Below are 25,236 nucleotides of genomic sequence, written 5' to 3' on the forward strand. Positions count from 1 at the left end.
GGTGTGTGTTAACGTAAGAGGTACAAGAACTATGGTGTAGGTGTTGGTGCAGAACAGGTTGACTAAACTGGATTTTGAAGTATTTTCACTGAAAATGTTGCCGTGCGCTGCAGTCAGGAATGACACATTGAGAGCACAAACAGTTCAAGTTGCACTGTGAAAACCAAAACGTAAAAAAAAAAAAAGATATTATGTGGGATGAGATAACCTCAGATTTACAGACAGACTTAACGTATGACGACTCCTCCACTTTGCCAAAACACGTGTCAATATAGAATTTTATCACATCAAAAAAGTAGTTTCCTGCTATATTGTCTCAATCACTAATTTCATGTATTCTGCATTACAGAATGATGTTCATTGTGTAAATTATGTTCCCTTTTAAAAGTATAAAAATCCACACTAAGCCAGGATGGGTGCGGCGTCATCACAGCGCCAACCTTTAATCCAAATATGGTCATTAAATATGTTAACGCTGGCCATAAATGTAACACTGGCTTCCTCCATTTTACCGCAGTCTGCGGTTTTGTGTGTGTTTTCCCTATTTCTTTCTTTCGTTCTGTTTGTATTCATATCCCCAGCACAACATCTATTAAAAAGTAATTTAATCTATTGTTTATTCGAGCTGCATTGCACTCATAGCCTGACCTTGAAAACCCATTCTCCGGGAAATAAACAGAAATTCTGTCTGTTTATCTGAGACAAAAAGCCAAAAATAAGTTTGCTTGTATTACAATTAAGCCACCCTCATCATTACTGTCCCTGTTAACTACAGCTTCTATGACTCCCTGGTGACAGAATGTGCAGAACAAGACCAGCCAATTAAATGTGCTTCAGAGCTGTTTTGACGGACATTTTTTCAGTCAGGGTGCAAATTATCACTCAGTGTTACTGTCACAGTATAAAAACAGGTGATTGTTTGATAGTGTATGTATTTTCAAGATTATTTTTGCTCTTCCTTTATTAGTGTCTTATCTTCTTTTTCTTTTTTTACTCTCTCTCTCTCCCTCTCTCTCTCTCTCTCTCTCTCTCTGATGTCTCAACTCAACGTGACATTTACTGTGTCAGAACAGCAGGAGCCATTTGGTTCACGCAACTTAACCAGTGTGATTAAACATTTAAGATAACGTGCGAGAGAGAGAGCATTAACTGCGTGTGTGAAACAACACATACATTACACCCTGACACATGTAAAGCAAGCATGCTGGGAAATATGAGGTGGATATTTCTGCTGTTGGCTGCAGCTCCCGTCTCCACCAGCGGGAGAGAGGAAGGGTAATTAAAGTTGAAGGCCAAATTTGTTGCCCTATGACAGCAATCAAAACACCACGTTTCCATTAGTAACTGCGCAACAGGCCACTTTGTACCAGGAAAAATATTAAACATCACATCATTGCAAAATCTAATGGTGTCAAATGTTATTTTCGCTATTGTTTTTGGTTGAAACGTGTTAAATCAACCAGCGTTTGAGTGGCAAGAACAAAATGTAGACTTTGTTGAAATGTGTGACTTGTACAAGCAAAATCTCCATCTGCAGAGGTGGGTGCAGCAGGACCTATTCAGATTTACGACTTCTGTTAAGTTCATTGGCGGCACGGTGGTGCAGTGGTCAGCACGGTTGCCTCACAGCAAGAAGGTTCCAGGTTTGAGTCCCGGGTCCATCACAGGATCTTTCTGTGTGGAGTCTGCATGTTCTACCTGTTCCTGCGTGGGTTCTCTCTGGTACTCCAGCTTCCTCCCACAGTCCAAAGACATCAAGAGGGGACGAGGCTGATTGATACTCTAAATTGACCGTAGGTATGACTGTGAGTGTGAATGGTTGTCTGTCTCTATGTGTTGGTCCTGTGATGGACTGGTGACCTGTCCAGGGTGAACCCGCCTCTTGCCTGAAGGCTGCTGGGATAGGCTCCTGCACCCTCCCCCCCCCCCCCCCCGACCCTTAACAGGATAAGCAGTGGAAAATGGATGGATGAAAAATGTGACCTCACCTGACCTTAATTCCCCAGTTATATTCTTTTGTAAAATCCCACAAGTTGGAATTGTTTGACAAATAGTCTATGCGTGTATGACATTCTGGCATTCAACCTTTAAATCTGGCTCCTCCACCACAGATACAAAGAAGCACTCAGTCACTCATTACAGTGTCTGTTGATACAGGACTGTATAATAAAAGGGAAGCTTGGATGGGAGGCAGGATGAAGTGGGTTTTCAAAGAAGGACAACAGTACCTGATATAAATATGGTCGAGGCAGGACGCATGAGGAAGGTTACAGAGGGCTGGAACTATTGATGCTGACAAGGAGCTGACAGATTTGACACAGACTGCACATGATACAGGTGTCAAGACAATATATACAATCAATACATAATAAATGCAGAAAAAACAGGTCTTGCCATCTGTTTGATCAATCAGAATCCGATTATTGTCCGAGAAATTGAAAATTGGTTTTGAAAATGACAAGCTGAAAAACATTTAAAGGTGTATTCAGCAACTATTGAAGCTCCGCCCCTCAAAGTGATGGACGTGCATTTCATGAGCATGGTTAGGACACCAGGGACCACACTTGTGATTATGGATTTGGAAAGCTTTTTAGAGAGAAAAGGGAAGGCAATAAAGGACGGATGAGACAAGAGGAGGGGGATAGAGTCTCACCTACTGTTGCTGCAGCAGCAGCAGGAGGTAAGAGCACCTATCTCATCATCCACAGATCGGTGAAGATAAGGGCTCTCCAGCCAGCGTTAGCTTGTCTAGCTCAGTGGTTATCATACAGGTTTGTTGCCGTGACAACAGAACACTGACACCCTTTGATGTGTGACAGCTGGGGAGTTGAATTCTGCTTTACCAGAGCACTGGAATATCACCTCCAATCAGGGATCATTTAAGGATTTTGTGTGTGTGTGTGTGTGTGTGTGTGTGTGTGTGTGTGTGTGTGTGTGTGTGTGTAGATAGATAGACAGATGTTGATATTAACAATGCAGATTAACTTAAAATGTACACTTGAGCATTTCCTCAGGATGCTTTGACTCATGCACCACATATACAGGAGTATATCAGTTTAACTATGTTCAATGTTAAATTGAATTTTTACGCGTAAAAACATGAGCAGCGCAAGAATTTGATGGGAGAGGAAAGCTGAAACATTAGCAAACTGTTTTTGTTATCGGTCCTGAGAAGAAGAAAAAACAACAGGTGTGATGTTCTACTCGTACGAGAGAGTGAGCACTTGTTCAAATGAATTTCTGAGGTCTTGACCACTACATTATTTTTCATATTACCTGTCTGTTCTCCAGAGATGAGGACCACTTCACTGCCTAATCAAATGTGGCACAATACAATTATATACTCAAACTTATAACCAAAAAAAAAACAAAAAAAACACAATCTGCTTTTAGCTAATAAGCGCAATGATTGCTGTCCATCTCTTTTAACTGAGTTACCATAATCAATATCCTTTTGAACTTTGTGCTCATAATCAATCTTTGTTCAGACTAAACTCATGACAGTGGTGATGGCATTGAAACAGTAGGGGCGGGGGGCGAGATCTAGAGAGAGAGATGGGGAAAATGAGCACTAAAAGGAGAGTCAGCGGAAGAAAAAGTTTGCAGCGTTAGTAAAAGCTGAACTAATGTTGATGACATCGCTAACATTTTTTTTCCTAAATTGAAACAAATTGGTGAGTTTTAAATATTGCAGTAGATGAGATGATTGGAAGCACTGCACTTACCAGCTCTGTATGTGCGTGTGGTATGTTTACCCAGAGTATTTGCTGCATCTGTGACATGTATACAATAAAAAGCGGAGGGGGGAAAAGTACCACGGTGCTGCCTCATCAAAACAGAGAAGAAATATAACACATTCCCAAGCCACTCTTGTTTTGAGTAAAAGCTGTACTCTTCCCAACATGTGGACTCTGCCCGTCAAGTAGATACTGTAGGTGTCTTGAGATTGTGGACATTTTTTTTCCCTTCATTACATCTTTGTGACTTCATGAAGTGACGATCATTAGCTTAAAGCTAAAGTGATGGCTAACAACAGCTACAGGGACTAAACAGCAGCAGAACTACCCCAAACGTTCAGTTTATGAACTCTCAAGCACATTGTTCACTGCAATCCACGTTGTCTTTATTCATCTGTACGCTCAGTAACCCATACATGCTGGTTGCAATACTTCCTTTTTATGCGAATTTATGTGAATGGCGACTACATTTGGAAACCTGCTTTGATTTAAGATGTTGGCAAACTTCTGTTCCCCACTCCTGCACGGTTACAGTTGTTGGCTTCATTCAAGACGACTGTAGCTCACCCTTGATAGGTTCTACTTGTTTTGTGACACAGGTTCATTTACCTTATTTTGACCCAGGCATGTCGAATATCTCATATCCGACGCGGTATTTGAAAGGGGAACTCAGATGTCGGCGATCTGCGGAAACCGCCACGCTAACTGTGGCCTTGAGTAAGGAACGACAGAGTCAGAGGCTGACCAGTTTTGAGATAGAGAGAACAAAACTGAATATAATACTTTCAGTACGTAGAGAGAGCTCAATCGTGCAGGCAGACCCACGGTCAACTCTACTGTATACACAGGAACACAAAAAACAGTTTAAGAGTCTTATTGTTTTAGCCCAACAAGACTCTTGCAGTCACCTGTAACACCACTTTAGCTGCCAGCTGGATGTTTTCGTGTTCGTGAGCAAGTATACACCATTGATTTTGGTGGGGGGATCTGATCATTCCGGATTAAATCTGACTCTCCTTTGGATTACTGTCAGTCTGTTGATTTGGTGCAGAGAGTCTGCTATAATGTTCTTTTTCATCCATAAGAAAGCTTCACAGTCACTCTGAGACGTCAGAAATGGAATTCCCCATTGTCAAACTTTTCATTTTCTTAAAATCAATCTTTGAAGATGTGCTGAGACTCAACACCAGTGGGAGAGAGAGAAAACGAAAACGAAAAAAACATATATTAGAAAACACATGCCTTACAGTCCTTTTATTGATGTTTTTTTTTTATTTGTATTCCTTCATGAAGACTACTCTGTTGAGATATTAAAAAAATATCTTCATTCATCAACACCTTTAGACAACCTCTAGATGTTATAGATTAGCTGTATAGTGGAATGTTATTTTCAACCATTCAGCAAAACTTTACTTTTGTCCTGTAGAAGAAGAAAAAGTGCATGGATACACATAAATACCCAAACAGAATCAAAAATGTGCACACATACACACACACACACACACACACACACACACACATACACACACACAGCCTTGGCTGTGTGAGCTGCTGTTACCCTTAATACACAGATTGTATTGATCCATATATAGGAGGCAAGCAGGAAAACACAGCCTGTAAATAAGCTGAAAGAAATTTCTGCTGACTCCATCATATTTATGTTCCTTTCAACTGTGAAACAGAAGCAAAAAGTGCTGATGAAGCTTGTACAAAGAAGGAGAGAAGAGGGGGAAAATGTGTGTTTGGGTATTAAGTCCAGTGTCAAGCTATTTCTGCATATGGCAGATACATGCACACTTGAACGCACACAGTTGTGTTCCCATCAAGTCAGGGAACATTACATTGACTTTTATGTTTTATTTTATTATTATTCCAGTGACTTGACTTTAACCCAATACTTGCTGAACTTTACAACGAGTATCCACTGTAAAGTTTGATGATTTACATTTCTGAGACTTGCCTTTCATCCACATCGAAGCTATTGTCCCCACAACATGACATTTAGTGTCTGGAGATTCATTCCAGAAAAAGAAACGCTCTCTTAGGCCAAGAAAGAACTGTGAAAATCTAAAGGAAAGGTTTTTTTTGTATCAGTCCCCAGTCTGAATTTATAAATCTCTTTTTTTGTGTCTTTATTTTAGCTGAATGACATGGACCATGGGTGGAAAAGGCGGTGAAGCATGCACTTCTCCTGAATCCTCCTCCTTTAATATCAGGAGTGCAGTTACACAACGTAGGCTGTTTTGTCACATTTGCGAAAATCGTTTCAAATTAGATTTCCTCGTGATAAAAAGATGAACACACTTCAACAAATCTCTAGGATTATCTGCTGAATCTTAATGTTGGGGCTGACGATTCTACCGTTTGAGCACTTGATTTTATTATAATTTTGTCACAGTGTGCATCCAAATAAACATGTCCGACTGCTCAATCACCCTGCTGCATGAGTACTGAAGAGTAAATTGCATTTACTTCTCATGCATATGTATTCATGATTGGATTTTTTTTTTTTTTTTTAGAGGGGGGGGGGTGATACAAGTATTTGAGAGAAGCTCATAAGAGGAGACTGAATTCTTACATGTATGAAACCATCATTTTATCTACCTTGGATATCATCAAATCTTTCATTGTGGTATTCGCTTTTCTTTTGAGAGTTCTAACAATAGTGCTTTAGCAGCACCTGAGCTAGCCGCTGTTGTGGTTGATCAGACTGGTCCACTCTAGCTGGGCACCAATCACAGTGTTTGAAGTTTGGAAAGCTTCTCCCCAGCTGCTACAGGAGTGAATATATGTCCTAATAGCTAATCTTTTCATTCCTTTTATTCGCAACAGTTTGTTGATTTGATTTAATTCAGCCTGTGAGTGTTCTTTTTCAGTCCTGTTCTGAAAAGTGCAGTCAGAGGGTAGAGACATAGGCAATCAGGCTGGACGTGTAGTGTCCAGCCTGATTGCCCCCCCCACCCCCCCCCCCCCCACCCCCAAACACGACAATCAAAATCTCCAGGCCAGAACAGGCAAGAGAGAAAAAGCAACAGAGACCCGCAGCGCATACTGCAAACATGGATTTACAAAGTTGCCTTTTCTAATCAATTTCAATATTTTGGTAAATAGATGTCAAAAATCTGTCTGTGTGTGTGTGTGCGTGCGTGCCTGTGTGTGTGTGCATGTGCATGCCTGTGTGTGTGCTCATTTTTTGGCTCCAAGCAGAACATCAACAGTACTTTAAGGACTCAGAGAAACAATGAATAATATAAAGTGTTATCTGTGTCCTCTATATTCATAAACACACTTAACTATATATAGGCGTACACGCAAAGAGTTTTATACACACACACACACACACACACACACACACACACACACACACACACAGCTGATAAATGCATGACAAGCACACTCTGAAGAGCAGCTAAGTGAAAGAATATTTTGCATTTGAATCTTTTAATTTGCTCCTTTTTTTGTGAAATTGAGCTGACTTCCATCAGGTTATAACCACAGTGAGTACAGAACCCCCACTCCCCCACCCCACCCCCACCCCCAGGGTGATTCTGTTCAATTTAACAAATTGAATATATTTTTTTGCCCATTTGAACTCATATTGAAACTCACTCCTATTACGCATATCGAGCTCTAGTGGGTTTTCAACTTAAGTCATGTTCGCAACATGTCAGCTCTGCAATGGTGTGGAGTCAAGGAAACAGCGCGCGCTCATGTCATGAGTGAAAAATCCCTGGTACATATAAAAGAAACTCCTCAGGATGGACTGAAACATTTGCATTCCAATACTTTTTACCTGTTGTATATTGGGGAAACTAAACAGCCACTACACAAACGCATGGCACAACACAGAAGGGCCACCACCACAGGCCAGGACTCAGCGGTCCACCTCCATCTCAAGGAGAAGGGGCACTCCTTTGATGACCACAAGGTACGCGTTCTAGCCAGAGAAGACAAGTGGTTTGAGAAAGGTGTGAAGGAAGCCATTCATGTCAAACTGGAACGGCCATCTTTGAATAGAGGAGGAGGCCTCAGACACCACTTGTCTCCCACTTACAATGCTGTGCTTAGATCCCTCCCAAGGAGGAGCAGCTGTCGTTCTCACCTGCAGCCAGGTGACCCCAACGACCCTCCCGAGAGGGCTGGGAGAGGTAACGACAGCCCAGCCAGGCCAACGACTCTCACTAACACCTGATGAGTCATTGATTTCGGGTCGTATGACCAGTTGTTTTTCGTTTTTTGCCACCACCCTCCTGGTAGATATGTAGCTGATATTCCCCACCAGGATTCAGAACTGAAAAAGCCTCTTGGATGAGAGGCGAAACGTCTTCTACTCACATGAGATTAGTCCAGTTGCCAAATTTTATGCTTTTTTGAGACATACCATGACCTGGATTACTGAGAATATCCACAGATATATTTTTACCCGTTTTGCTTTTATTGCTAATGTCAATCAGAGGTGGGCAAGTTTAAGAGCTCCAACCGCTGGAGCTCTGATGTGTATCTTTGGTTAATGCCGCCATTTTGAAGTGACCTTATATGAGCTGTGTCTGGCATGGCGGCAGAGAGGGTCGATATCCGGCTTCAATCAGTAGAATTTGAATTTCATTGTAGAGGTAATTGAAGATAGTTCTGTTAGTAACCTCTACCCCCTTCCATCATCTCCTGACCCCAGAAACCACGAAAAACATGTCCCATTTCCCAATTCCCATAAGATATTCTATTGTCAGATATGGAAATATGCATTAAGCAAGTCTTTATGAATCTGCCTCTGTCTCCAGCACCTCACTGTGCTTGGGTGTCTTTATAGTGCACAGCAGCACCAACAGGGTCCAGAACAATTTGTCAACATCAGAGGTGAATCGTTGCCAATATGAAATATTAATTCATCACTCATGAATATTAAAAATACAATATTATGATATTGAGGCAATTACCAGAATACCAGCATGTTATACTTAGTATTGACTCTTCAGGGACTTAACTTATACAAGAAATAATAAGGATTTATGCTCCATATGTGAGCTTTATGAGCCTTATTACACAAAGAAATGAGTGCTTTTCCTGCGAGCGCTGCATCAGACACACAGGAGAATTTGCTTTTAGCTGCAGTATATTTGGTGCAATAAACTGCATATTGGATATTGTTTCTGGTTCATGATAAAATTTAATGATTATGAAAAGTAAAAATAGGTTAACTTGCCAAATTTGCCTTCAGAATTTATATGTATCATACTTCTCCCATCAGGTTTTTTTTTTTTTTTTGGCATGTTTCAGTGCTGGTTGCTCCGCTGCTGAGGGAGAAGAGATGCACCGACTTTGCAAAGAAGAAAAATTAAATAGCAAGAAAAGTTTTGAGTTACTTTTCTTTAGGCTGTAGTGCTTGGTTGTAGGCTACAACAATAGTTCATTTGCCAAAAAACAGACATAAGCCATTCTCAAAATTATGGAATAAATTTAAGTTACATTATGAAATGAATAAAAAAATCCACCTCAATTAAAATTACAATAATACAACACAACCCCTAGTGCAAACCCTCAGTGCACACCTGTTTGGAAGTGATATCAAGTTTGCACAATGTTCAATCCATCAGAGATAAATGGTACCTTGAGGCTTATTATGAGGACCTATACGTCGTCTGGTAGTTTTGACCAAGGAGTGTGTAACGATTTCTTGCGAGGGGTAGATCTACCCACCCTGGAAGAGGAGGGGGCGGCGGATTTGGGCCATCCGGTGACTTTGCAGGAATTGAGAGATGTGTTGGGTAAAATGTCAAGAGGGAAATCTCCGGGTCACACCTGAAATGCTCTTGCACTTCTGGGACTTCCTCAGGCTGGTACTCCTGAGCTCCGTTCAAACTGGAATAAAGAAAGCTGCCTTTCATGAACACACTAAAGTAGCTCTAATCTCATTGTCACCAAAAAGGACAAGGACCTGTCACAATGTTCTAATTATAGACACATTTCTCTGATAAATTCAGATCTGAAGATCTATGCTGAACTTCTAGCATTATGCCTGGAACATTATATGGATAAGCTTATTCATACGGACCAAACCGGGTTTATGAGGGGCCGACTTGCAGAGAACGTCAGGCTCTGATCACATGTGATAGAGGAATCTGGACAACTTCAAGAGCTGTGTGCTGTTTTGTCTCTTGACGCTGCCAAAGCTTTTGACAGGGTCAACTGACAATATTTGTGGGCTGTGTTATGAAAATTTAGATTAGGTGAAGACTTGATTAAGCTGGTACAGGTTCTGTATGTCAATCCCTCAGCCAGGGTTACCACAAATGGACTGAATTCCAATGCCTTCCCAATGTTGCGTTGCACGAGGCAGGGCTGCGCCCTCTCACCAAGCCTCTTCATTCTCTCTCTTGAACTGCTTGCCCAACACTTGAGGCAAAATGTAGTCACATGCCCTATCCAAATCAGGTAGACATCTCATACACTGTAAACCTTTGCAGATAATGTCTTCATATATATGACAGCTATAGAGAATTCCATCACCTCTCTTCTGGCGGATATTGAAGACTTTAAATGGCAGTCAGGGTAGAAGATTAATTAGCCAAAGTCCACCTCGATGTTGCTGAATGAATGCTGGTATATCGAGCCCAATTCCTATAGTAACCCAAATTACATGCCTTGGCACTGAGGTACACACATCGCTCCAGAAAATAGTGAGGAGTAATTATGAAAAAAATCATAATAAAAAAATAAAGGAAGTTGAACGTGATTTTGAAAATCAGCCTAAACTGCCTGCCTCGCTACGGACTCGCATATCTACAGTTAAAATGACTGTCTTGCCTCACGTTAACTTTCTGAGGAGGATGATGAATCCACAATCTCCCTTGGATGGATATCCGATATCTTGATATGTAAATACTTTTGGAGCGATGGCTGTCCCACACTTAAATTTACTGTGTTGCAGAGACCCAAAGATCAGGGCGGGCTCACCCTCCCAAATTTCAAACTCTATCATTACTTCTTCCACTCCTGTACACCCTCTGCTTGACTGGATAAACTCTCTCCCTTCCAGGGGTTTTGTATCTAAGGTCCACACCACACTTCCTGGACAATGGGAAAACGTATCGATGCTTGGAGCATGGGAGAGAGACTTTAATCTGAAGGATGAGGACATTTTATGGGACATCGTGTGGGAGGATATTTTTCTTGCCTCCAAGAACCCGAACCACCAACTCATACATTTCAAAGTGTGTCACAGACTTTATTACACACCTGTCTCTAGGTTTTACATGAAACTGATGCCAAGTCCGATCTGCACTATGTGTCAACTCAATGTGCTGGGATGTTACAGATACATGATGTCCCTCTGTTCGAGTCTTCTGGGACTGGGTATCCAAAGTTCTGTCTGAATTGCTGGGCACTGTTGTTATTGTTGTCGTGTGAAAACTTTCAATAAAAAATAGCTCACAAAAAAAAAAAGTTTACACGCACAAACCTTTAGTAAATACGTGTAATGAGGACCTCAGTCCTTTGTCAAAAGCAACATTCTAATATCTGACATACGCAAAATGAAATTCCTCAGTCAGCTTGTGTAACTGCTTGACTTTCCATTGCACACAAACGTAACAGAGTATGACTAAAAGTTTTCCAATAACATCATTTTTTCCATCCTTGATGTGTGTGAGTGCCAAAAACATTTTTTCCCCTCCCATTTTAATCATTTCCCTCTCGCCTCCACACTTATCTTCATCCGCACCATCTCCCTGAGTCTTTAGATGCAGGCTCCAGAGTGGCATGGACACTGTACACATGTTGGTTTATCATTTAATGTAATGTACTTAATTTTTTTAAAAGGTCTTACAGTAAATCTGAGAGCATATGCTGGGAAGGAAGATACCATTAGGCGCATCTTAGAATCATAAACTTCATGCATCTTTGCTCAAATCCACATTACCGGCCTGGTATATTCTCATAATGGCACCACTTGATGGCTTGAGGAAAAAAATAAATAAAAAAATTGCTAACCACATGGAAAATCCCTGCTCCACTTTGGCTGTTAGCCAGGGGTATTAGAGGTGCCACATGTTCAATGGAGAGATTGAAGAGAAGACGGTGGGTGAGGCGGTGGAGGAGGGATGCATTCACTCTGTCATTCTTACTCAGCCTTTTTCTAGTCTCTCAACCCCCCACCCCACCCCTTCATCTACACCCCATCACCTTAATATGTCTTCCCCAAGTTGTTTATAATCAATTGGAAACCGCCAGTCAAGAGCGATTGGGGCGGTTGAGGATAAACAGATGGTATAAATGTAATAAATAATTATTCCTGGAAGTCTTCAGATGGTGGACGGGTATGTGTGTGTGTGTGTGTATGTATATATATATATATATATATATATATATATATATATATATATATATATATATATACACACACACACACACACACACACAATAAACCCCCTCCTGGATGTGCCCAGCGCTTGAGTTGCTTTAAAGCCGCTCTCATCTGCAGCTACCTTTAACTGCAGCATGTCAACAAGAATGAGGAGGTGTGTTTGTGTGTGATGGGGAGCAAGAAGAAAAAAAAACAGTGAATGCGTTTGATGGAGATGAATTGAGTTATCGAATATTTTCGTGTGCCAAACATGCAAGAAACAACAACTTCCATGTCTCACTAATTTTTATTCCCTGTTTCTGACTGTCATTGTTCCCCCCCCCCCCCCCCCCCATCTCAACAACAAATGGTTAACGTGTAGATGGGTTTATTTGGCTTCTTGCAAGTGTGTTGATGTGTTTGGCTTTGATTATGTCTGCATCACCTTTTGGAATTTGTTGACTCAAACAAAAGGAAATCAATAGCAAGCCAAATACAGCCTCCTGTTTGAGCAAAGGTCTCTCATTGTTATATTATTTAGGTGTGTGTGTGTGTGTGTGTGTGTGTGTGTGTGTGTGTGTGTGTGTGTGTGTGTATACATGTAGGCAAGATTCTTCTGTTTCTTCAACAATAAGCGGTCCCTCTCTATAAAACTGTCATTGCAGGCTTAATTAAGCTACATTTTTTTCAACTTGGATCGATGTACTCAGTTAAACTCTGCTATTATCTAGAGGGTTGTATAATTACAGCTTCATCAAGCATGTTACCTGTCCTACAGGTGTTATTTACAATAACAAGACTATTTTAAAAGATTGTGGTATTTGCCAGATCACATAATATGCACAGTACTATTTGTTTTCAGATTTAATTTTCTTTGCTTAAAGATGTTTTACTGACATCATCGGGGTTAAATCTTGCTCCTTTTTTTTTTGGTTTCCAACTTTCTTGTTCAACAAGAGGTTGCAAGATCTCAGCTGTCGCAAAGGTTTCTGCTATATATATATTTTGCAATTATTTTAATGAGCTGCAGTCTGCACTGAATAACATGAAAGTTGAATATCATACCAAAGAAAAACAGCAGTTTCAAAAAGTATTCTAATTAAACTTAAGAAATAATGCACTGCTTGCTGTTACAAATTAATTCACTCAAGTAGTGTACAGTTGTTATACAGACCAATATACAACGCTATATACTCTATATACTTCAAAATATTAAAAAAAATATGTATAACAATACATGGCCAACATTGTAAATACTTGTACGCTTCTGTAATTTTTCATAGCTGCCCCATCGACTCCTGAAGACAGGACGAAGTAGTCAAAGATTTGAGTTACTGCCGGAGTCGTCGGCATGTCGTCCTCCCTTGTCCAAACTGATGACGAATGGCAAAATACGATGCCGTCCGATGTTTTTATGTCAGTTGCATTTTCTCATTTAAAAATAAATGCTGTTTCATTGTTTTTAAGGTTTTATTTTAGTTTGGCAGTGCAGATAAAACTTGTTAAAAACAGTTTCTATACATTAATGGAAGTTATTTTGTCCTTCAGCAGGAATTGAAAGACAAAATAAGAATGTAGCAGAGATTTAGAAGAGGGTGGGGCAGCAAAAGGTGAATATTCTTGCTGTTATATCAGCACAAACAGTTGGTGGACATCAACTCCCCGAGCCAGTGACAGGAATATGTTGGTTGTTTTTTTTCCTCCCAGAATACAGACATTTTTCTCAAATGTTTGTACATAATGAATGCACTTGTGCTTTTCCATATTCAGATTCAGCTCCACCTCCAGTCAGGTCCAGGTGGATCGCCGTGACAAGGCTACAAGAGAGGAATGCAGATGAATGGAAATGAAAACTACATTTCAAACCCCTCTAACCTAGTACACGAATTGAGTTTAGAATCGGAAAACAAGCTAAATGCCAGTGAAGCAGTCAGCGAAAGAAAAGTGGGTGGGTCTCACAGGTATCTGCCCCCTCCATGCAGCCATGTCTTCTGATTACATACGTCTATCTCGTTCTATTTTAACTTGGATCCCATGGTTGTCAGTGTGTATCATTTACCTACCAAAGACTATTGTACAATATAATTTCATTAAAATGTATTTAAAGAACTTAAGTCCCATGGATTATGGAAAACATGTTGCAATGAGCCTCAGCAAAGACGGCTGCATTCAGCATTGCAAAGAAAACCTAGAAATGTAAAATCTACCATAATCTTGATCGAAGATATTCATTTTTCTCTGCCGACTATTCCAAAAGAGATATCTTATGATCTGAGATATTATTTCAAAGCTAACTTAGGTGAAATAGGCATGCAAAAATATGCAGGTCAAATACATAAAATATGCATCGCTAAGTATGTAACATGATTTGAAATACATCATCTCTGTAAATTTAGCATTTAAAGTGTCTGCACTACATGCTTTTGACAGCAGCGTTTCATGCTTTGGCTTGCAAATGATATTATTCCGGTCTTCAAGAGAAGCCAGTGTTCCCTCCCCTGTGTCTTTTTTGCGAGTCATTTTTTTTTTGTCAAGTGGCATTGTATTACACGCAGCTGTTAAATAGATACAATCATTGATATTCCAATTCACCCCACCACGGTGAGCCGCTCTTTGAGTCGGCAAGTTAAAAGAAAAGAGCTTTTATTGAGAGAAACATTACAGTTATTCATTTTGTCGTGAAATATTTGAAAATTTGTAAATGTCTGTCTCTTATTTTAGTTAATGTGTGAACAAATGCCTCTACTTTCGTGCTGTTGCCATAGAAGATCAACTGGGCACTTAAAACATTTTCAAGGCTGTTTAAGAATGAAGGAATTGTCCAAATAGTAGTAAGATGTTGCGTCGATATGGGGTAAGATTGCAGTGGTTCCTCGTGGGAGCTGACATCAGCTGAACATACACCAACTCTCCCTCCCTCATTTTGAAAAAGGAAAAAAAAAAAAAACCCTAATGAACTGCTCTTGTCTTCTTTCATCCAAGAATAACTGGAGAGCGATGCTGTAACTTTGAAGCAAAGCCCCAGATTGGCTGGCAAACGGAAATGTAGATGTTAAAAAAATTATAGAGCTTTTGATAGAGGAGGATTTTCAGAAGTGCGGACAGCAGTGTGGACCCTCCTCGCTGTCTGAAGCTGTAGAAAGCAGAAAGAGAAGATTGATCTTTCCAACATGGTGTGTGTTCTTTTGCAGGATTTTAGGTACAGAGCCACAAGTCTGCATGCCTTAGGCACCCCTTCCCGCTCTTGAGAAGATAAAACTAGTGACTAAAAAAGTTCTCGTCTACACTGAGAATGTCCAGTGAAGACGGAATTGTCTAAAGTTTGTCAGTGTACAAGATCAGGGATGGTTCTTATCGGCAGTATTTGTCCAGGCATTGTAGAAGTTGACCCCTAACTATTTTGATAGTGATATTATCTCCTGACACGGGAAATAAATCTCCCCTTCATGCCGTTGACCTTTTACTCCTCACTTCACTGTTGTCTTGCCGTGACGTGTAACAACACCTAAAACCAGAGGTGTTGAGGTGCGGGTGTTGCACTGTGGTAGCTGCGCTTTGAACTGTATAAATGTTTCAGAGTCGTAATAATAGAAGATGAATTATCTTGAGTTCATTTTGTACACCTGTTTCTTCATCGTGGTATTTTTTCCTGCGATGTTACACAGCATTTTCCACAACCTAATAAAATAATGTTCATGTTAAAAAGAATAATGAGAACATGACAGTATCTCTGGATATCAGCTTTTTTGGAGTTTTCAGAAGTTGGAGAATTGAGGGAAATTGTCCCTCACACAGCAAAATGTAAACCGAAGTGATAACTAGCAGGATAATAGGAGCTGTGTCGATTCTTGCACAAATGGGTAGAAGTTTTCGTTGCACCATGAGGACGTTGGTGAACATTTTTGCCTGTGACAAAACTCTAATCAACTCTATTGTGTCCTGTTCCTTATTTTTGTGGCTGCAGCGCCACACTTGGGAACAATATCTCGTCTTTCTCCTTAGTATCGTGTCACGCCCACGTGTCACCTTTTGCACCGTGTTTCATTAAAATAGCTTTTTGTGCTGTGGGATTATTGAAAATCATCAGTGACTTTGAAAAACTTCAATATCCGTTATATACTCACGCAATCATTGATCCAAGGTTGCAATCATTACTGAGGTGCTTGCAGAATCGTATAGCGTCACAGTGTCGTCATACGTACTCAATCATACGTATTTCACTTCATTCCTCATTGTTCACAGTGTTTCTGATTATGTCTTTCTTTTTTTTCCTTCATCCCTTGGATGCACGTCGACGGCAGTGGTACAATGAAACAACTCATTTCTATTCATTTAGCCACTCGAATCAAAAAGCCAGGAAGATACGGAGATGAGAAGACATTACAGATACAGGAAGTATTTGAGGGTTGTTGTTTTTATTTTTCAAATAAAAGCAGGATTAGACAGAGGTTCAAGGACTAATTATTCTAGCTGAGCTTCTTAGCAGACAGTGCCAGGACTCTGCTATTGTATGTAATTATATTAATTTGAAACACAGCATTATTGGGAAAAAAATGTATTAAGGCCAAGCAAGAAATGCAGAAGGACAGATCTGATTTAAAAAATAAAAACTGAAAACACAAGAATTCTGGAAATTACAAGCATGTATCACTGTTCATCTATATACCATTGATCAGGAAATGTCATTGTGAAACTGGAGGAGTTGGAACATGAGAGGCAGCAGATAACAGCTGCAGAGTCGGAGGCCAAATGTCCAACAAGTGAATCAGTCAGAGGAAACAGGCAGCAAAGTAGCCCTCCACCTAACTAAGCAATCAAATGGATGGACATCGTGCTAGCTGATCACAAAGACAGACAGGACTGAAATACACGGAAACCTAGCGATGATGCATGATGAACATGGTGGTTGCTTGGATGATGGGCGTATAAATGCAAATGAGGAGGTGAAAGCACAGGAGGAAAGAGTTTCCTCTCATCACAGGTAGATCCAGAGCGTCTCCTGTCCACACGTTGAGGTGTGGACTGGTCAGGTGTCGGAATTGGTGTGTAAGAAAAAAGAAAATGTAGGAAAAAATGCGCCCCCCCCCCCCCAAAAAAAAACCATTTAGCTGTAAATTGTAATTGAGCTAAAACGTAAAATAATGATAATACTTATGACATGACACTCACAGTATGATCTCTCTTTTTACATTCTTGGCATATTTGGACTTACTTTTTTGAGTACAGTTGGAGGAAATAGAGAAATGCTAATAAAGGAGCAATAGCAGAGAAGGGAAACAAGAGGGGGGGGGTGGTAAGAATGCATGGACACACAGGGTGTTACTGAAGCTACCGAACTGAAATCTACAAAAGCTTTTTTTTTTCATACCAGCTATGCTTGCTCTAGAACCCATAAACACACACACGCTTCTACCTTTGACGGGAGTTTCCAAATTGACACTATATGGAGAAGTGGCTTGAAGAGCGCCATGAAAAGAAGCATCTTTATATGAGGAAAGCGACTTTAAAATAGCCCTAATTAGAGTTTTAGCTCCGCTGAAGGACAGCGAGAGAACAAAATCAACATCTCACCCGCAATCTTTGTTTCTTTACCTCTGCTGAAGGGGTACCACGATCACTGGGGTGTTGCTTTGTTAGCAAACGTCTGCGATGGAAACACTTGTAATATGACAACAGATTCAATTTAGATGTGATCTAAAATACTAGTGCGAATACTACCACATATTCCATCCTATGGTATTCGAGACGTTAAAAGGAACCAGGCAGTGTCTTACTCTACAGTGATTTTTCTTTGTTGTCATTCACTCTCATTACGCTCTTGTAGTCCTTAACAATTTTAGCACCTTGTGCAGCACCTTTCAGACAAATATTGTGGCTTAAAGTGCTTTACAACAAAAAGGAAAGAACATTAAAAAGGAAAGAATATCGTATTTGTGCTCCATATACATCCTGAATGCTTAACACTCACGACTGGAAGTGTTTGGTTTGCTTCAGCTCAGCTGATGTTTATCTGGACCTATTTCACTGTATGAGAGAGGCTTGAATATTATCAGAGAGGGTTGGTGAAGTGATACACTGTGAGTACACCGTTTATACAACCATATTGTTAGAGCAGTGACTGTTGGAGTGTGCATATTTAATAATGCACTCTACTTAACAAAGGGAGGATGACTTCATATGACAAATATACAAAATTCTATTTTTTACTCTCTGCCATTTACTGTTGCTGGATGATCTCATCATAACCCACTCTACAGATATCATACACTACTCCAGAACTCCAAAGTAACATCCATCCATCCATTTTCTACCGCTTATCCTGTTAAGGGTCATGGGGGGGCAGGAGGAAAGTAACAGTCTCACCTAAATTTTCAACGTGGATATTTTCACTATCAAAAACAAAATACTCCACCTTTACGCTATTTTCTGCCCCAATGGTATTTTTAATTTTTAATTGAATTTGTTCCACACACTGAGGGTTGAGATTTTTCCGGCAGTGTTGAGTTTAAAAGTAGACAATATCACAAATAACTGTCCAGCTTCACAAGTATCATAAAAAAAAAGAATCATACTCTCTCCAAAAAAAATTTAAATACTCCAAATATGCAGATGGGAACATGTGATTTGATCCTGCTTTGTTTGTCTCACGCGTGTGTGCCAACGTACTTTTATCTCATCCTTTCTAGAATGTTTTATTTCAGATGTAAAGTTGTCCAATTGGCTCAGAGATTCGGCAACAACTTGTTTTTCTAATTCATATATAAATGTTTAACTCGCCAAGTCTCTCCCTCCGGAGTTTAGAACTGGAGCTTTTAGTTGTGCAGACATGTTCAGCAGACACATTAGTGGACACATGGAAAGTTAACAATTACTGATATCAGCCTCGGTAATCTTATAAACCCTTAAAGAAGCAATAACAATAAAAGAAATCACCTGGAAAGCTCCTGTATCACCGGTCCTGTCAGAAATAAATACAGGTTATGACAAGGTTACGCAGCTGCGTGTCTGTGTAAATACGTGCAGCTTCTCTCTAAATGGGAAGATGCTCTTTTCATTTTTGCTGCAGGTGGATTGCTGTGATATTTAATACAAGTGCATTATATATTTGTTTACCGTGTTAGCAAACACACTCAAATGGAGCGTGATTTACGCAAAAAAATAATGTTTCTGTTGTCATCTTTCACACGCTTGGGTTGTGTAAAGGTTGAGCAGCTTCCCATACGGGCGCATCTTCCTGTCTGAATGTTTTCTCCCTTGAAAAAGCAGGAAAAATACAATGCCATTCACTTTAGACTGTTTTGTGGTTGGTTTGATAAGAAAGCACCAATAAGCCCAAGACCCCCCATTGCCGTTTCAACACTGGGGTGAGAAAATGACAACTGCATTGGTTGGAAACTATTGTTATGCGTTTTTACATTATGAGACATTTCCCTGTCTTTCTCTCACATAGTTGGCCTTATATTCTACCCAACAATGTTCAGGACCTTTTCAAATACTTCCACATTATTCAGAGCCTGCAGAAACTCCGGGTTATGTGAGGTCTCACAAAGATGTCTTCTATCCCACTCACAAAGACAAACACACAAAAAAAAATATTGCAGATGAGGAAATGTTTTTTTTCAAAATGATGTTGTTTTTTTTAATCTTCATTTGAATTACTGGTACACGTTTCTCAGGGACAGAGAGGAACATAAAACATTTAAAACACACTAACAAAGGTTTACGCACCTTCATATTTTAAGACATTCAGGTGTAGAAACTCAGCAGAGTCATATCCCAACTGGATTACATATTTTATAAAAGGCACCGGTGCAGCCAGAAATCAACATGAAAATTGTTCTGAGGCTCGACAAAAGATTTTCTGGTAACTTAATCGGCCCTTCATGGATATAGTCAGTACAAAGCCCACAAGCCCGAAATACCCTCTGTGGGTGGAAAGATTCACAAAGGTCATGAAGCTACTGAAGTCCGAGGTGGTGCAGTCACAGTGTGGCAGATATTTGGACCATTTTGAGGCGGCGGGGGGGGGGGGGGCGGGGGGGGGGGGCATCTGTGGCTGCTGCTAGTTGCATGTATCTATTGGGATGATCCAATTCATCATCCCACGGGCAATTCCCAATAATTCCTCATGAATAGTTGATGCATGGATGCCATCAAATAATAGCTTTATACACGTATTACATTTCACTTGACAAGACTGTGTTCCGGATTTTCGAATAATGTAACACAAGGGCAGATTATATTTTTTGCAGGCGAATATATATTTATCCATCCATCCATTTTCTATACCGCTTATCCGTCAAGGGTCTCGGGGGGGCTGGAGGCTATCCCAGCTGACATTGGGTGAGAGGCGGGGTTCACCCTAGACGGGTCGCCAGTCCTTCCCAGGGCCATCAAAACCAATTAGTGGTCCAGTATCTCGCTCAAGGACACTTCAACATGGTCACCAGGGAAGTGAGGATTGAACCAGCGACCCTTCCGTTGCCGGACGACCACACTACCGCTGAGCCGTGCCAACCATAACATGTATTTACCCATCTTTTAATAAAGTGAGGGGTAAATTAGTGAAATGATAATAGAATGTAGGAAGAAAAACGAACGTGAAACATAAGGGCAGCAAAGCACCGTCTAGTTTTGGGATCAGCCCAAAATTGGCCCCGATCCGGTTGCGGGGTTCCCCGCTTAAGAAAATTTTGTCGCTAATTATTAACCATTTTTAAAGAACTAAATAATGGCAACATGATGCAGAACAGAAATGGAATGATACCCCTGTCTTGTAAGCGTTGAGTAAGAGTGGGTATTGACAACAAAAGCCGGGAATGACTCTCAATGCTGCGAATAGATTTATGTCGGCCATTGGTTAAGGTACAGATGTGAACCGGTGCCGTATCAGATGCCAATGCTGGGAGAACTTGCAGCTATTTGACAATTACTTGATGTTTTGAGGCAACAGTGGCCACAGCCACTGTATGTGACTTTATGATGAATATGATGTCTAAAAGAGTTCAAGATGGTCTTTCATTTGACATGAAAAACAAATGCATTATAGGAGCATTGAAAAATGCACAGGTATTATTGGACCCGTTCGAGATATTCTAGTTGCCTCAGGCTCACGGTAAAAACGTGATGTCAACAGCAAATGCATTACCTGAGGAAAGATACAATAACAACCCAGAGAGAGAGACAAACGAAGAGTGATAACACATTTGAATTAAATCAAATGTTATTAACAATGTAGAAAAGGCCTGAAAGAAAGATGGAAAAAGCATGCATACAGCAGAGAGAGATAAGGGAAGTGAGATAAAGGGAACATGGGATTTTGTGGGTGTCACATTTATTATTGAGACTCTGCTGGGGGAAGTGGGAAAGAGGGGAGAATCTGCTGGTCTGAACCAACGTATCGTTGATCCCTTGCTACAAGGATGAATGAGGTTCATTTCTAATAGACTTCAAGGCAGCGAGGAAGAGCACACAGCCTGCAAATCAATCATTGATATTTGTGTGTGTGTGTGTGTGTGTGTGTGTGTGTGTGTGTGTGTGTGTGTGTGTGTGTGTGTGTGTGTGTGTGTGTGTGTGTGTGTGTGTGTGTGTCAGGTATGCAAAGTATGGGCCTGGATAGAAGGACCCCAATCTACCTAAGAAGGGAAAAGCCAGAGATAAATGCAGGCTTCTTTCTTTCTTTGTTAACGCACGAATAGGATCTTTTTTTATTATTATTATAAGAAGGCCAAGGTTAAAATGATAGCCATTTTGGAAGCTGAAAGAAATCTGACATACCTTTTATAACAGTGCAAGATCTCATTAGAGAACCTTGGCAACAAAAGCTGTTCATGACTCAAGACAGGGATACAGATTTAGAGATGGGCACGCTCCTTTTTTGTTGTTGTAATGTTCTGCAGGAAATCCTAAAGGAACGCTTCCACAACTCCAACTTGTTTCTCTGTTGAATTTAATGCCTCTGTTGAATTTAATCCAATCAAAGAGTATATCTTTCCACTTATACCTTTGGTTTGAGAGGGATTTTACACTTTTCCCGGATGACCACCTGCGCAGGGAACATTTACTTCACTGCATCAAAATTATTACATCTGTTTGCCTTTCTGAAGAGTACTTTAACATTTTTTTTGTGGTTTGTTTGTTTCCTTCTAGGTGGAGAGGTCCCCTACACCACTCTGGCAACAAGAATGATGATGGGCGTTTGGTGGATGTTTGCGCTAATTGTCATCTCCTCATACACCGCCAATCTAGCAGCCTTCCTTACCATCACACGCATAGAGAACTCGATCCAGTAAGTATTTCTAATGAGAAGTACACAACCACTTTTTTTAAATATTAACTCCTCAATTAAAAAAAAAATGCAGTTTTATGAAATGACAAATGCAGGATGTTAACAGGATAACTCAAAATACTGTTGATGGATTAAGATGAAGTTTGCTAAGATGATTGAAAATATATTGAGGAACAATTGATTCGATTTTGGAATAGATCCGATGATGTCATATCATCTTGGCGGAGGGATTTGTAGCACTTTATACCTAACAGTACCCAAAGCACTTTAGAGTATTGCCTCTCTCACTCGACCATTCACTGTCACAAAAACTAATGGTAGTGGAGATGTCGTGTGAGGTGCTGGCCTGTCCATCAGGAGTAACTCGTGGGTCAGTGTCCTATTCATGGTACTGGATACAACAAGTAGTTGGTTATTTCATGGTTAAAGTGATACCTCACCCTGAAAGTGTATTTTACCATTCAAGTACTCACAAAGACATTTTGTTTGTCACGGCTGCGACACATCTCCTCCCTGTCCATTCCGTTTCAGTCATAAATACCACACCAGAGGTCATATGAACGTCAACATATGTCGGTCACATGGCTGTGAGACTTCAACTGAATTATTCCAACTATTACACCATGTAGTTGTATATTTTATAAATGCACAGAATCCATTATGCGCATCAGGGTATGCATGCTTTCACAGAAACACACATCTGAACAGTGTGTGTATATGACAGATCCTTTCCAAGAGAGACACACTGCCATCTCCCCAGTGTGCCTGATTGCTGCTCAGTGTGGAAATCCATTCCAGTAGGCAGTTTTAATGCAGACAAGGCAACACACACACACACACACACACACACACACGATTATTTTCCAACCCTTTCCCACTCTCAGTCCTATCTCTCCCTCCTCCTTCTTCGACCCTTCATAGGGGAGTAATTTCCTGTCTGCCTCAAGTTTAGATCTATCATTGTGTGTACGTGTGTATGTGTGTGTGTGTGTGTGTGTGTGCTACGATTTATGAAGATAAGCTATACAACCATAAACAGCGAGGCAGAGTGAGGAGAAAAGTGAGAACATTTTTGCATGTTCCTCTCAGGTTTAGAGTCTGTGAAAGTAGCTGTAGTTCTCTTCTTTTTTTTTTACACATACACACACAGGCACACACACACACACATACACACGCGCGCACACACACACACACACACACACACACACACTCACATGCACACTTCCCCGAGCTCTTTGCCCTCTGTTTATCTATCCTTGTGATAATATGTTTGCCTGCTTCTTTCCTAGTGGCACTAGGAAACGCTCATCTCTCATTGGACTAATCAGCATGCCGAAGCATCCGCTATGCCCAGCAGTACCACAGTTAATTGTGCTTGGCTTTGGAATAAACAGCATTTATTTCTCTAGATCTCATCACTATCTGTCTCTTAATTTGTTTCTGTCAGTCTCTCTCTCTCTCTCTCTCTCTCTCTCTCTCTCTCTCTCTCTATATCTCTCTGGCAGACCTCCCTTTCACTTTTGTCTGTCTCCTCTCTCTTCTTCACCCTCCAGCTTTTTATTTACTTTTGTCCGGTTGCTTGAAAGATATAATGTTAAAAAGAAATACAGTTTTTCTCCCTCGTCTATCGTCTTACTTCAGTTTGCTATCATTAATAGGAGCTTCTCAGTTTGCTGCCTCATTCAGCCTCCATTTAGCGAATCAAGGATTTCCATAAATTTTAATGCATTATCTTAAATGTGTTGACTCTTTTGGGGTCATTAATGCCAATTACTACCTAAACAGAAGCACCCACATGGCCTGGAGGCCTCTGAAGATGTGTGGTGAGCTGTGTCGAAAGAGAAAACATACCCTAAGGGAAGCTGAGTGGGAAAAAAAGGGAGACTTGCGATGTTGCGATTAGCTTTTACGCTTATCTGATAAATACTTAAATTAACATATTACGCCGACTGAATGGGAGTGAATACATCTGTGAGTCAGTGATAGAGGGAATGAATTTGTTAAATATGGAAAAGAGTAAGAAAACGAATACGCTGTCTGTAAAGAAAGAGGAGGCTTGGGAAGGATGTAGGCTTCCCTTAGTGTCTCACTGAGCCATCAAGACAGACAGGGTTTTTAAGTATTAATGCCCTTGTTTCATCCTGGAAATGAAATAACAAGTGAGCATTCAGAACCCTCTCTGGTCAATTTCACGCTTGGATGTTTTCCCTCAATTTTGGCGTGAATCCTTTAGGAAAACAGCGAGGGAATGGCAGCGGAGAGTGGCAGAGGTAGAGAGAGAGAGAGGGCGAGGGAGGAATAGAGCAAGAGAAACAGACAAAACAGCATGAGCGTTATAATGTGTGAATGAAGAAAGGGGACACGTGGACGAATAGAAGAGATTAGAGGAAAAGGGGAGGACAGAGGCAAAGGTTCGGAGATAGAAAGAGTAAGAAAGACAGATGGGGAGAATAATGAGAGTGGAGAGGAGGATGAGTTGGTGGGTTGTGGGTGCTGGCAGTGAGAGATTGTAGAAAAAGAGGGGCGGCACCTGTTGAGAGAGGAAAGCAATGGAGTGGAAGAATTGATCGAGAAGATGAGAAAATGGAAAGACAAGCAAAGTTTTAAGGATTAGAAGTCTGCTGGCAATCTCACGCAGCAGATGTCTTCTATTATGTTTGCTGCCAATTAAAGTGTTTACATGTGATTGTACATTAATCAGCCACAACATAAAAATACAATAAAACAGCGCAATAATTTTTTTTCAAGATGGCGCTGTAGGTAACGGCAGCCACTCCGAACGCTCTGAGCACTGTTTTTGTTTCTACTGTTCTTTTTGTTTCCTTTTCTTACCTCTACTTCCTTGAGAAGTTCATAAATGTATATCCTATGGA

At 40.6% G+C, this 25,236-nt stretch overlaps 1 protein-coding gene across 3 annotated transcripts in view; it reads left to right on the plus strand.

Annotated features, from left to right (window-relative positions):
* The window catches only part of grid2 (glutamate receptor, ionotropic, delta 2), a 506,248-nt gene that overhangs the window by 412,497 nt on the left and 68,515 nt on the right, over window positions 1-25,236 (plus strand). For all 3 annotated transcript variants that reach the window (XR_015116476.1, XM_086206352.1, XM_086206353.1), the window contains one exon: window positions 22,225-22,363. Coding sequence is in view for 2 of the 3 variants with exons in the window: in XM_086206352.1 (XP_086062478.1) it covers window positions 22,225-22,363 (139 nt within the window). In the remaining variant the exon portion in view is untranslated. The remainder of the gene's footprint in view (window positions 1-22,224; window positions 22,364-25,236) is intronic.

The sequence above is a fragment of the Aulostomus chinensis genome, chromosome 6, assembly GCF_037954235.1.
Source record: "Aulostomus chinensis isolate RoL2024-O1b breed Wild chromosome 6, RoL_Achi_v1.0, whole genome shotgun sequence".
NCBI lineage: Eukaryota > Metazoa > Chordata > Actinopteri > Syngnathiformes > Aulostomidae > Aulostomus > Aulostomus chinensis.